A 12,188-nucleotide genomic window follows, 5' to 3' on the forward strand; every position below is an offset into this window, starting at 1 on the left:
AATTATTTTTTGCATCCAGTTCCTTTGTGACCACATCGTAGTATTCAATCAAATTGGTCAGACAAGATTTCCCCTTAACATACACCCATACTGTGTCTGAACTATAACTGCAATCTTATCTAGTTATCCTACATTGCTTCTTTAAATAGTGACTCCATTGTTTTCCCCGTAACAGAAGTTAAACTAACAAGTCTGTAATTACTTGTCACCCTTTGTGAATTGGGGATACATTTACATACCTCCAGTTTGTGGGGACCTGTCCTGAATCCAAAGATGCTCTCATAATCATGGTTAAGGGTTTACTTACTTCCTTTGCTGCCTACTTTATTATAACTGGATAGATCTCATCCATCACAGGTGTCTTATATTTAACTTAAAGTTCTCCTGCACTTTTCTCTCAGTTATTACAAAATCATTTAGCCCCCTATTAGAGTTTGATAAACTTCTGGCCTCCACTTCCCTACAGAATTCATGGTGAATGTAGATGCAAAATACTCATTCAGTTTGTCAGCTAAGTGAGCAGGATCATCAACAGACAAACCATCAATATCAAGTGAACTAATCTGATTCATCCCCTTCCTTTTAGAATTTATATAAGTAAAGAAGTCTTTACTGTTTTTCTTTGCATCCCTTGCCAAAGATTTCTTGTAATTTGCTTTTCTTGCCTAATCTTTGTTACTTGATTTCAGACTAGCTTATATTTACCCTTGGCTTCTGTTTCACCTGATAATTTATATGCATCCCAGGCATTTTTCTTCTCTGTCACGAGTCTCATTAGTTCATATGGCATCCATTTTAGGCCTCAACCTTGTTCAGTATTTCTTAGTTGGTATGAAAAGCCTAGTAGCTTCCAAAATTAATTCCTCAAATGTGTCCCATTTAGAATTTGTTGTTGGTAACATAATCAGTTGGTCCCATGTATAGAATTTAAAACTATCTGAGACTACCATAGTCACCTTTACGAATGCAAAAACATTTCCCTCTACCCCTGATGGTAGTTACATCTTTAAGTAAATCCCACATCAGTACACTGTGATCACTGCCATCTAGTGCTTCCTTTATATGCAGATTCTTATTGCATGAATAATTACTGCTGATAATCAGGTCAAGAGTATTTCTCCCTCTGGTTGCCCCTTGAATATTCTGCTGTAGAAAACAGTCATCCAATAAGTCCGCACAATTTTTTTCAACATTGACGTGTACTTGTTAAGTAAGTCTGCAGATCTCCTATTCTTAATTTCATCAGTGCCAACATGTACAACAGTATGCCTTTTTGTGCCCTTAAAAGGTGATATCTGCTTTACGACATCATCAACTTTTGCTCGTGGCAGACATACCCTGGTCCTATTCCACCTATCCATTTTGCACAATATATTTCACATTTCCAGGACCAGAATGCACTGGTCCTGTGGGAACAGTGAATTCTGCCTTGGTGATTGCCACTCTGCTGTCTGATGATCATTTGCAAGCTCTGGCTTTGATGTCGGCAGCTGAGAGTTTGATGTAATCCCTCAATTTATATTCTTCAGTGGCATCCACCCTGTTCTTCAACCTATCATAAAGGCTGAGTTGTCGCCTAACATCCTCACACTCTTTACATCGAGCACATACAAAGACATTCGATATTGTTTATTTGGATTTCCGCAAAGCATTTGAGTCAGTCCCAGGTGAGCAGTTACTTTATAAGTTGGAGCATTAGCATTAGTTGAGGCATATGATGCAAGAAAGCATGCTTATACAGCATCAGTCAAAAAAAAAATAAAAAACCTTCCCATTTTACCCATTTCGTCACTCCAAATGTTTATCTAGTTCAGCCATAAATTTTTTTTAAGCTATCAACTTGTACAACAATAGATGGAAGTCTTGTTCAGATTTCAACTACTCGCTGGCTAAAGGCAAACTTCTGCATGTCTATTCTACAATTGTCTTTCCTCAGTTTGAATTTATGCCCCCTCAGGTTCTTAATCTGAGTGAGCAGAAGAATCCCATCAGCATTGAGCCTGCTCAAATCATTCAAGGCCTTGTACACCTCAATCAGATCACCTCACAGGTGCCTAGTCTCCAGATGCTGCAACTTGCAGAACTTTTGGTAAGAGCACCCCTTTGTTCCTCTCACTAATCTTGTTGCTCTTCTCTGTACTCATTCTAGCAAATCTACATCCTTCTAAAATGAAGCCTTCAGACCTGTACTCAGGACTCAAGGTGTGGCCTGACCATTGCCTTATATAAAGGGATAATCACTTTCTTGTCTCTGCTAGTAAAATTCCTATATATCATTGAAAGACTCCATGACCTGCTCTGGCAGCCCATCTGCACTGATCAGAGAACTTCATATCTGACAGCACAACTAATCTATGCAGTACTTTGCAATTGTTAATGTTAAACTTCAGTTGCCACTTCTCAGCCCATTTGCCCAACTTTTCTAGATCCTGTTGCAATATATTTCACAAACATACGTGGTTTCGATTCTAATCTCAGCGATGTCCATTTCCACTTGCAGCTGCCAAACCCCATGTACTTTTTCTCACAGAATCTCAGTTATCGGTTGATTCAACTACTGCTCATCTCAGTTGCCCAAATTATTCGCTGTATGATTCCTTTTGCTTCAAAGGTGGTACTTGTGCATATGACCGGTCTGATATTCCCTGTGAGAGACTTGATAATTTGGAATCTCCTCTTTTCGATCTTCTCTGGCTTAAAATCTCTCTACCTTATTGTGTCAAATTCATCTGTTGTCTCTACCATTCTCCCAACTCCACTAATCACTTGGAGCTCTGACTTAATCACTTTGCAACTTGACTTTCTCCAATTCAACTTTCTTAACAGTGAGGTAATTTTTCTTGGTGATTTTAATGTTCACAAATCCAGCTGGCTTCCGTTTTTCTAGTCACACTGACCCAGCTGGTCGACATGCTGAGGCTTTTGCAATTACTAATGACCTTGCACAGATTGTTCATTTACCTACAAGAATACCAGACAATCCTAACCATACAGCCAACATGCTTGATCTTTTTCTCACAAACAGTCCTAAGTACACGGTCAAAGTGAGTGGTCCTTTAAGCAGCTCAGATCACAACTTGGTGATTGTCTCTTCTCCAATGGAGCATTTATCTCATGGCTATTTCCAACCTCGTATTGTTTGGCATTACAAAAATGCAAAATAGGGTGACCTGCAAGATTTCTTTTCTTCTTTTCCTTGATCGGATTACTGTTTCAAAACTTCTGATGTGAACGTTTTCTCAGATCGTGTCAGTGAAATTATTCTTGTAGGAATAGAATCCTTAATTCCACACTCCACTTTAAATATCGTCCTCTATCTACACGTTGGTTTTCCAATAAATGTGCTAAGGCTTTTCAAGAGAACGTTGCATATCATAATTGGCTTGTTCCCAATTTTTCAGTTTCATTTTCTGCTTACACCAAAGCTTGCAACAATTGTAAAGCAGTTATTAATCAGTCCAAACTAGAGATTTTGAACAGGCTAAGAGTAGAAAACTTGCTTCTTGCCCTAATGGTAGCTGAGCATTCTGGTTTCTTGCCATATCTATTGACTGCAACTTTTGCCCATCTCTGCTCCCACCTCTGTCAAAACCAGATGGTTCTGTTGTCACTTCAGCCAAGGATAAAGCTGACCTGCTAGCATCCCATTTTTCTTCCAACTCATGTATCAATGATCTTGGTAAAACACCTCCCACCATTCCCAACACGCTCCATTCAATGCCTCCTGTGGTCTTCCGTCAAAAGGATGTCAGAAGGATTTTGACGAATCTCGATGCTAAGAAAGATCCAGATCCTGATGGTATTTTTCCACTTGTTCTCAAAACCTGTGCTCCTGAACTTACTCCTGTTCTTTGCTGGCTTTTTCACTTTCTTATTCCAAAGGTGTTTTTCCTTCTGCTTGGAAATTTGCTCATATCCAGCCAGTTCCTAAAAAGGGTGACAAATCCCTCCCATCCAATTATCGTCCCATTGCAATTACTTCTACTCTTTCTAAAGTAATGGAGAAATCAATTAACCGCCAACTCTTAAACTACCTAGAAACCTTCCGTCTGGTCAACGATTGCCACTATGGATTCTGTCAGTGTTGATCCACTGGTGATATTCTGGCTTATGTTACCCATTTATGGACAAATTCAATGAAAAAGTTTGGTGAAACACAAGCAGTTGCTCTTGACCTCTCAAAGGCTTTCGATTGTGTTTGGCATAAAGGTCTTCTAAACAAGTTTCCAACTTATGGTTTGCCAACTGTTTTTTGTAATTGGTTATTGAATTTTCTCTCTGATCGCTCACTGAGGGTGATGGTAGATGGCTCTCTATCTTCTAACTTCCCCACTAATGCTGGTGTCCCCCAAGGTTCAGTTCTTTCCCCACTCTTTTACTCTTGTATATTAATGACCTTCTTCCATTGACTGGAAATCCTATCCATAGTTTTGCCGATGATAGCACATTGCATTCCACTTTCCATTTTGAGAAACCTTGCCCTGCTCAATCAGCTTCAACTTCTCAAATATCCACTAAAAATTCCTTAAATGCCGATCTCCAGATAATTCTCCAGTGTGTCAAAGACAACTTAGTTGATTTCAGTCCTTTTAAAACTCAGTCTTGTCTTATATCTCTGCCAAAAAGGATTCTTCTGCTCCTATGCTTATATTTTGTGACACTCCGATTTCTAGTCAAAATTATTTATCCCTTTTGGGGATTACCGGGATTACCCTGACTTCTAATCTCTCTTGGCACAAGCACATTACAAATATTGCTTCCTTTGCATCTAAAAAACTTGGTTATCTCCTTTGCTCTCGGCGTTACTTTTCTTCCAAACAGCTATTCACTCTGTACAAATCGTAGATCTTCCCTACAAGAATATTGTTCCCACATCTTGGGTGGTACACCAAAACCTCTCTCAGGCTTTTATATTCCATTCAGAAGAGGTCAGTTAGGTTAATTAATGACTCTTCTGTAACAGAGTCTCTCCACTTGCTGTCTCATAGGCTTACTGTTTCTGCTGCATGCCTTTTCTGCAGATACTTCCATGGCACTGTTCTTCTGAATTGGCTTCTATAATTCCCGCTCTCTCTTTCAAAACAGTCCGAATACATGCTGCCACCAGCCAACATCCATTTACTGTCCAACTTCAAACTCACAGAACCAACTTTTCATCTTCCTCGTTTATTCATTCAACTGTCGTTTTCTGGAACAGCCTTCCTATATATGTATTTCCTGAAAATTACAGTCTATAGAAGTTCAAGTCTAATGTCAACAAATATCTTCTTTCGTCTTCTCAACCTCTAACCCAAGCATGGTACTATGTACTATAGGTTCTAATACCTCTCGTGTTTGGGGTTTTCATAAAAAAAAAAAAAAAAAAGTACCGTACTGTTATTAGTGTCATTAACAACCCTGCCAACCTTTGTATCATCTGCAGACTTGGACAGTAAGCCTGATATATCTTCATCGACATCATTGATAAATACACAAAACAACAATGGACCCAGTACCGAACTCCTGGAGACTCCATTAACATTAGTGTACGTAGAGCAATGTCCATTTATTACTACTCTCTGCCGTCTTCCACTCAACCATTCCTTTATCCGTTGTAGCAAATTGCCATTAATGCCATACTGCTCCAGTTTGTACAACAGTCTTCCATGTGCAACAGTATCAAAAGCTTTCCTGAAATCCAAGTATATGATATCAAAATTATTTTTTGCATCTAGTTCCTTTGTGACCACATCGTAGTATCCAATCAAATTAGTTAGATAAGACCTCCCCTTAACAAACCAATGCTGTGTCTGAATTATTTACTGCAGTCTCTTGTCTAGGTGATCCTGGAACACTTCTTTAACCAGTGACTCCATTATTTTCCCCGGGACAGAAATTAAACTAACAGGTCTGTAATTATTTGTGTCTCCCTTTGAACCCCCTTTATGAATTAGGAATACATTTGCACATCTCCAGTCCATGGGAACCTCCTCTGAATCATAGGATGCTCTCATAATTATGGCTAAAGGTTTGCTTACTTCCCTCACTGCCTCCTTCAATATAACTGGATAGATTCCATCCACCCCATGTGCCTTTTTTATGTTTAACTTTAACAGTTTCTCCTCCACTTTTCTCTCAGTTATTACAAAATCACTTAGCTCCCTGTTAGAGTTTAGTAAACTGCTGTCCTCCATTCCTTACAGAATTCCTCATGTGTAAATGTAGATGCAAAATACTCATTCAGTTTGTCAGCTAACTGAGCGGGATCATCAATAGTCGAACCACCAATATCAAAATGACCAATCTGATTCATCTCATTCTTTCTAGAGTTTACATAAGTAAAAGTCTTTGTTGTTTTTCTTTGCAACTGGAACAGTTTGGAATCACATGGAAAATCCTTAGATGGAAAGCAGGATGGCGTCAGGGCAGGAGGCAGAGTGTTATGATAAATGGTTATTCTTTAGATTGAGTTGATGTAAGAAGTGGGATTCCCCAAGGATCAGTTTTCAGACCACTGTTGTTTTTGATTTTCATAAATCACATCGATGAAGGGATAGAGGCTGTGATCTCTAAATTTGCAGATGATGTAAAGATTGGTAGAGTAGTTGATGATCACTGCCAAGCAGTGCTTCTTCAGAGTTACCTAGATAGACTTACGGATTGTCAGAAAAATGGCAGCTGTGCTTTAATCCAGCAAAGTGTAAGGTATTACATCTGGGGAACAGTAACCCCAAAATAACTTATACACTTGGTGGAGTGGAACTAAAGCTAGTAGTCAAGGAAAGCGACTTGGGCGTTACCATGAAGTCAGGCATGAATTTCTCTGAGCATTGTAGACAGGTTGCAAGGAAGACCCATGGTGTCCTATCGATGATTTTTCGAACATTTTCTATTAGAGATAAGGATGTCATAAGGCTATTGTTAGATCACACTTGGGATACTGTGTTCAATTATGGAGACCGCACCTAAAGAAAGACATTATGCTTCTTGAAAGGGTCCAAAGATGGCTAACTAGCTTTGTGAGATCGGCAAAAGTGCATCCATATGAGGAAAGACTTTGAATATGTGGGTTTCACAGCTTGGAAACTAGGCACTTTAGGGTCTTGACTGAGATGTTTAAGGCTTTGAGAGGTATAAGGAAAATGAATGAGGACGAAATTTTCACAGTTTTAAATGATTTTAGAACTAGGGGCAATAAATTCAAGTTACGGGGGGGGGGGGAGATGTTCAGACTGGTTGGATTGCAGGAAGTTTTATTGACGAAGGTAAAGAAAGCCTGCACGAGAAGCATGCAATAGTTCGATGAAATTTACCGGTAAAAGTACTTTGCCATAACTGCATTTGTATTGTTGCTCGCTCAGTAAACATACAGTGAAAAGAAAAAAGGTCAGGTTACCCCCCCCCCTTCCACTTCGAGAGGGTTTCAACTTCTACTCCAGACTGATAACACCCACCGTCTGGTCTGTTTACTGAGCGAGCAACAATACAAATGCCGTTACGGCAAAGTACTTTTACCGGTAAATTTCATTGAACTTTTGCATGCTTCTCGTGCAGGCTTTCTTTACCTTAGCCATTTTATTTTAGCCAGCGAGTTATAAATTACTGGGATAAGTTACCTACGTGGTAGATGCTGACAGTTTGGGGAAATTTCGAAGGTCAGCCGTATAGTTACTTGCCAGATATTTTGAATTTTAAATGTTATATTATGCTGGGATATACAGGCAGTTCCTGCTTTACGAGTTCCTGGGTTTACAGGTTTTTTTTTTTTTTTCAAGTATCAACAAAATTCGAAAATATGAACATTAATTGCAAAAAATGAATGTTAAACATTCATAAATATCGCATTTCAACCACGGACGTAGCTATACAATATAGTGTACCCTGTTTTACTATATTAATTCGTTACCATCGTATCGTGAAAATATTGTTTGTTTTTTGGTAATTTGTTCTACGACCTCAGAAGGTGAAATTTTTGCTGTATAACTCTCTAAAAGGTCATTTTTATAGTGTAAATTGTGTTAGTTACCAATTCATATCATTAAAATGCACTACACTTTCATCATTATCATATGTGTGTGTGTGTGTGTGTGTGTGTGTGTGTGTGTGTGTGTGTGTGTGTGTGTGTGTGTGTGTGTGTGTGTGTGTGTGTGTGTGTGTGTGTGTGTGTTATGAGGGTTTAACGGCACATGAGCTACTGTGGCTATAATGCGCCTCACGTTCTGTTATAAGAACCAGTTTTGAACGGCTTTGTGATATTTTTCTAAAGCACATTTCTGGAGGTCACAATCATAAAACAAAAACAATTTGCACTTTCCGGTTTATTGGGCTTTTCTGTTAGTGCAAGCAGTTATAAATGGGCAGTAAACTCAATGTTATTGCATTTGCGAAAATACCGATAGCTGTAATTGTGTGGTTTTTTACGTTATTATGGTGAAACGTGTTTCCCCTTTACTGAAATCTTCAATCGTATAAAAAAACAAACATAAATAAATTTTCAGAATTTTCTCTTCATTCCTTTTTTTTTTGTTTATGCTTCATAAACTTTTTACTCCTCACAAATCGTGTTAGTTGCAATTTGTGCATTTTGTTAAAAAATGCTTATGTATGCTATAGTGAAATTTATAAAGAAAAGAGAAGGTTATCTTGGAAATAAACGCCTCTTGAAGCATTTCTGAAGAAGACGACTCTTTGTACACCAAACCAATGAGTTCCAACCCAATAATGAGTGATCAATGAGTGTGCATTTAGTTGATGATGATGAAGAATAAACCTTCTATAAAATTTTTAAATCACAAATAATTTCTCTATTATAATTTGCTTGATTTTACAGGCTATGTTTTCAATGCTTTGGTTAAATCAATCATTGTTTAAACATAAACTAATTAGCAATCTAATTTCATTGTAGATAACATAATCCCTATTTTTAACATTGTCTATGCAAAATAAATTCCTGCTTTATGAGTTTTTTCTTTACAAGCATGCACTAGGAACGAATTAATTTGTAAAGTTAGTAACTACTTGTAAAAAAGTGGGTCGCTATAAGAGCTTCAACACTATATCTATTATTGTAAGTATAAGCCTGCTTCCTTGCATCATTTTGCCAATACTAATACCATAGACGTAATTGGGAAGCAGTTCTGAGAGATAAAGGAAGACAACTTTTTAAAAGGTCAAGAATTTTTCATCAGCTGAACGTTGAAATGAGAGATTGTTTGTAGCGAAACTTCAAGGGTAATTTTTATTTTTGTGATGTTCCTGTAGTGCCTTGCCAGATACTTTGAATTTTAAACGTAACTCATAGCGAAAAAAAGGTGGGAGACTCTTACCATATCATATAAAAATACACATGCTTACATAAAATGTATGGGAAGTGTATATTTTAATAAATTCATTAACTTTGAAATACATTGCGAGTGAATGCCTCAATGTCAAGACTGTTAGCACTTGAAATTAAGCTTTAAATATGGTAATTTTAGGTGTTTAAATCTGCATACACCAAATATTAATTATAATGAATTTATTCTATATTATGTGATCAGTGTCAGTCGTATAATCATATGCAATGCAACAGACAACTGATACAAAACAAAAACTCCTGTGGGCTGATATGTGTGTAAATGTCATCAATAAAGAATTAACTCTCAGGCTCACATACAGAGCATCCTCAATCCTAGCATAGTAAAATGAGATAACTAATAGGACTTAAATGTTTAAAAAAAAAAAAAAAAAAAAGTAGCATTCATCATTTATTTATTTTTTTATAATTTATCTGCTATGTTCAGTAAGATATAATTTGATCAGTACACATACTAGATCTAACCCATGACAAAAACCATTCTTATGTGAGCATTGTAATTGAAACAAATTTTTTTATGGAATAATTTAATTTAAAAATAATGAACTATTCTCAAATTTTATTTGAATCGAATGTAAATAACCTAGGAATTTATATATATATTTATTTTTTAAATATAGTTGGATGTAGCCAAAGCAGCAGTGAAGCGTTTGAAAACAGTGAGACACCCAAATATCTTGACATATATAGATAGTTTAGAGGTTTGTAAGTTATATTTCTTGGTATTGTTTTTTGGTAGAAATTTGTTTTTTATTTTTCGCAACCTACAACTTTATATGCATATGCATATAAAGTTGTATGCATATGCTGAGTAGCCTTATTAAGTATACTTACTATTTTCATGAAATGCAACACTTCTTAGTAACAGCATCATGTATTCATGCTGTGTGATATAATCAAGTGGGTAGATGACGTATATGTGCAATTTAGTTGTAGAGATGATGTATATGTGCAATTTAGTTGTAGAGATGATGTATATATGCAATTTGGTTCCAGAATGGGCAAGATTTAAGTGACCGAATGTGATATAGTAGTCTGCACCAGTATGAGTATCTTGTAAGCTTCAACCCTACCATGGTTTTAAATTGCAGCTGTTTGAGTATATCAAGATTAGTCTAATAACAAAATAACATCCCACCAAAGGCAGTCCTGCAGTCAGAAACAGTTCATTCGTGTAAAAGACAAACAGAGGCTATAAACACTTATGCATGGTAACAGAAAGGCTACAGTCAGTCAAATAACAACTCAGTACAACGCCGGCAACCAAAGAGACAGATTAGATAATCACCGTACGTTGAGATGGATGGGGTGTTTCGGCCAATAATTGAACCTGGTTCCACTCCGGTTAGCAGAATAAAAAAAGAAAAAGAAAGTACAGTTACAGTGAGTTCAGAAACACCAACAGTGACAACTTTGAAAAATATTGCCTGGTATGATGAATTCTGGTTCCTGCTGTTTCACACTGATGGAAGAACAAGAATATGGCAAAAATAGCATGAATCCATGAACTCAGCTTTGCCAGGTGTCAACCAGGTGTTACATATGATCAAAAATTAATTCTTATCTCCTATGCAGCCATATAACATTTATGGGATGAGGTGAACAAGCTCTTTGGATTAAAGATCTGCTGCCATCCAATTTGCAACAATTGTGGGATGCAGTTGAGTCAGCTTGGACCAGCATCCCTGTAGCATGCTCTGTTGACTCTCTTCCAGTTTTTGTCATGATGAATCCAGGTGGTTCTGTGTGCTAAAAGGTAAGTATAACTAATAAAGTGACCACTCATTGTTTACACTATGGGTAGTAAGAATATGTATATACAATTTCTATAAATACAGTTTTACACAAAAAAAATATACCAAATCAAAATATGCAACACTCGTTCAGGGAAAACCATGAACCGAAATTCCATATTCTTGTTTACTCTGGCATGACTATCATTTCAGTGGAGTTTACAATAAATTATCAATACAAACATTAATCGTATTTAGCAGTCATGGGCTAAAACCCCGGTCCACTCAAAGAGCGCATGCTCCTGCACTCTCGCTCCTGGCCACTCGACTACATCATGTGGTGGCACATAGGTTTCATGCATGTAATGGTAGACAAGGTGTCAAATAAATATGTGCATAACTTGAAATGGATGTTGTAAATAGTGCATTATATAGGATGACTTTTAGACTTCAATGAATTAACATAAGTATGTTTTAATTCTTCGTGTCATAAAAAATGGAGTGCATGGTTTATTCAAGGTTGTAGAGTATTCAAGAAAATGCATTATTATTTATATGTATACAGTAGAGTCCCGATTATCTGAGACCTGATTTTCCAAAGCTTTGCATTATCCGAGCTAGCTCTTAGCTCAATTTTTACATAAAGGCTAAGTGATGCCTTAAAGAGTTTTGTGTTCATATGTATAATGAGTAAGACTTTGATGAAAACAGACTGTTCTGTGCTGACTCACGGAATTTCAATGACTCATCTACCTCCGCGCCGTTCCATCCACTTGCCATGAAACTTTGACAGTTTTATCTGTTTTGTCTCAAAACTGTGTTATATAAGTACTGTGTTGTGTGAGGATTGCTGCAATTTATCAGTCGTGTTAGAGCGAAACTGTGTTGTAGAAGTGCCGTGTTATATGGGGGTTGCCTGTACTTGTTGCATTTCAATTTTCATTAAAATTAAAGTGAAAATAAGTAAACTATTATAAAACAAGTGAATATTACAGTTTGATGTACACCAATGAGCCAAAACATTATGATCAGCGAGTCGTTATGCAAATCAAAGCAACTGCAGGTGAACTACGGCACCTGATACTGAGCTCCGTTAATCAGTGTTACTCTTGTTCTTCAGA

General features: G+C 37.1%; 1 protein-coding gene across 1 annotated transcript in view; it reads left to right on the forward strand.

Moving 5' to 3' along the window:
- Positions 1-12,188, forward strand: part of yata (N-terminal kinase-like protein yata) — a 238,753-nt gene that overhangs the window by 36,697 nt on the left and 189,868 nt on the right. Inside the window, exon 3 of the mRNA XM_090380105.1 lies at positions 9,955-10,035. Coding sequence (XP_090236231.1) covers positions 9,955-10,035 — 81 coding nt within the window. The remainder of the gene's footprint in view (positions 1-9,954; positions 10,036-12,188) is intronic.

This window comes from Mastigoproctus giganteus, chromosome 8, assembly GCF_048544385.1.
Source record: "Mastigoproctus giganteus isolate SK-2022 chromosome 8, ASM4854438v1, whole genome shotgun sequence".
In the NCBI taxonomy this organism is placed as follows: domain Eukaryota; kingdom Metazoa; phylum Arthropoda; class Arachnida; order Uropygi; family Thelyphonidae; genus Mastigoproctus; species Mastigoproctus giganteus.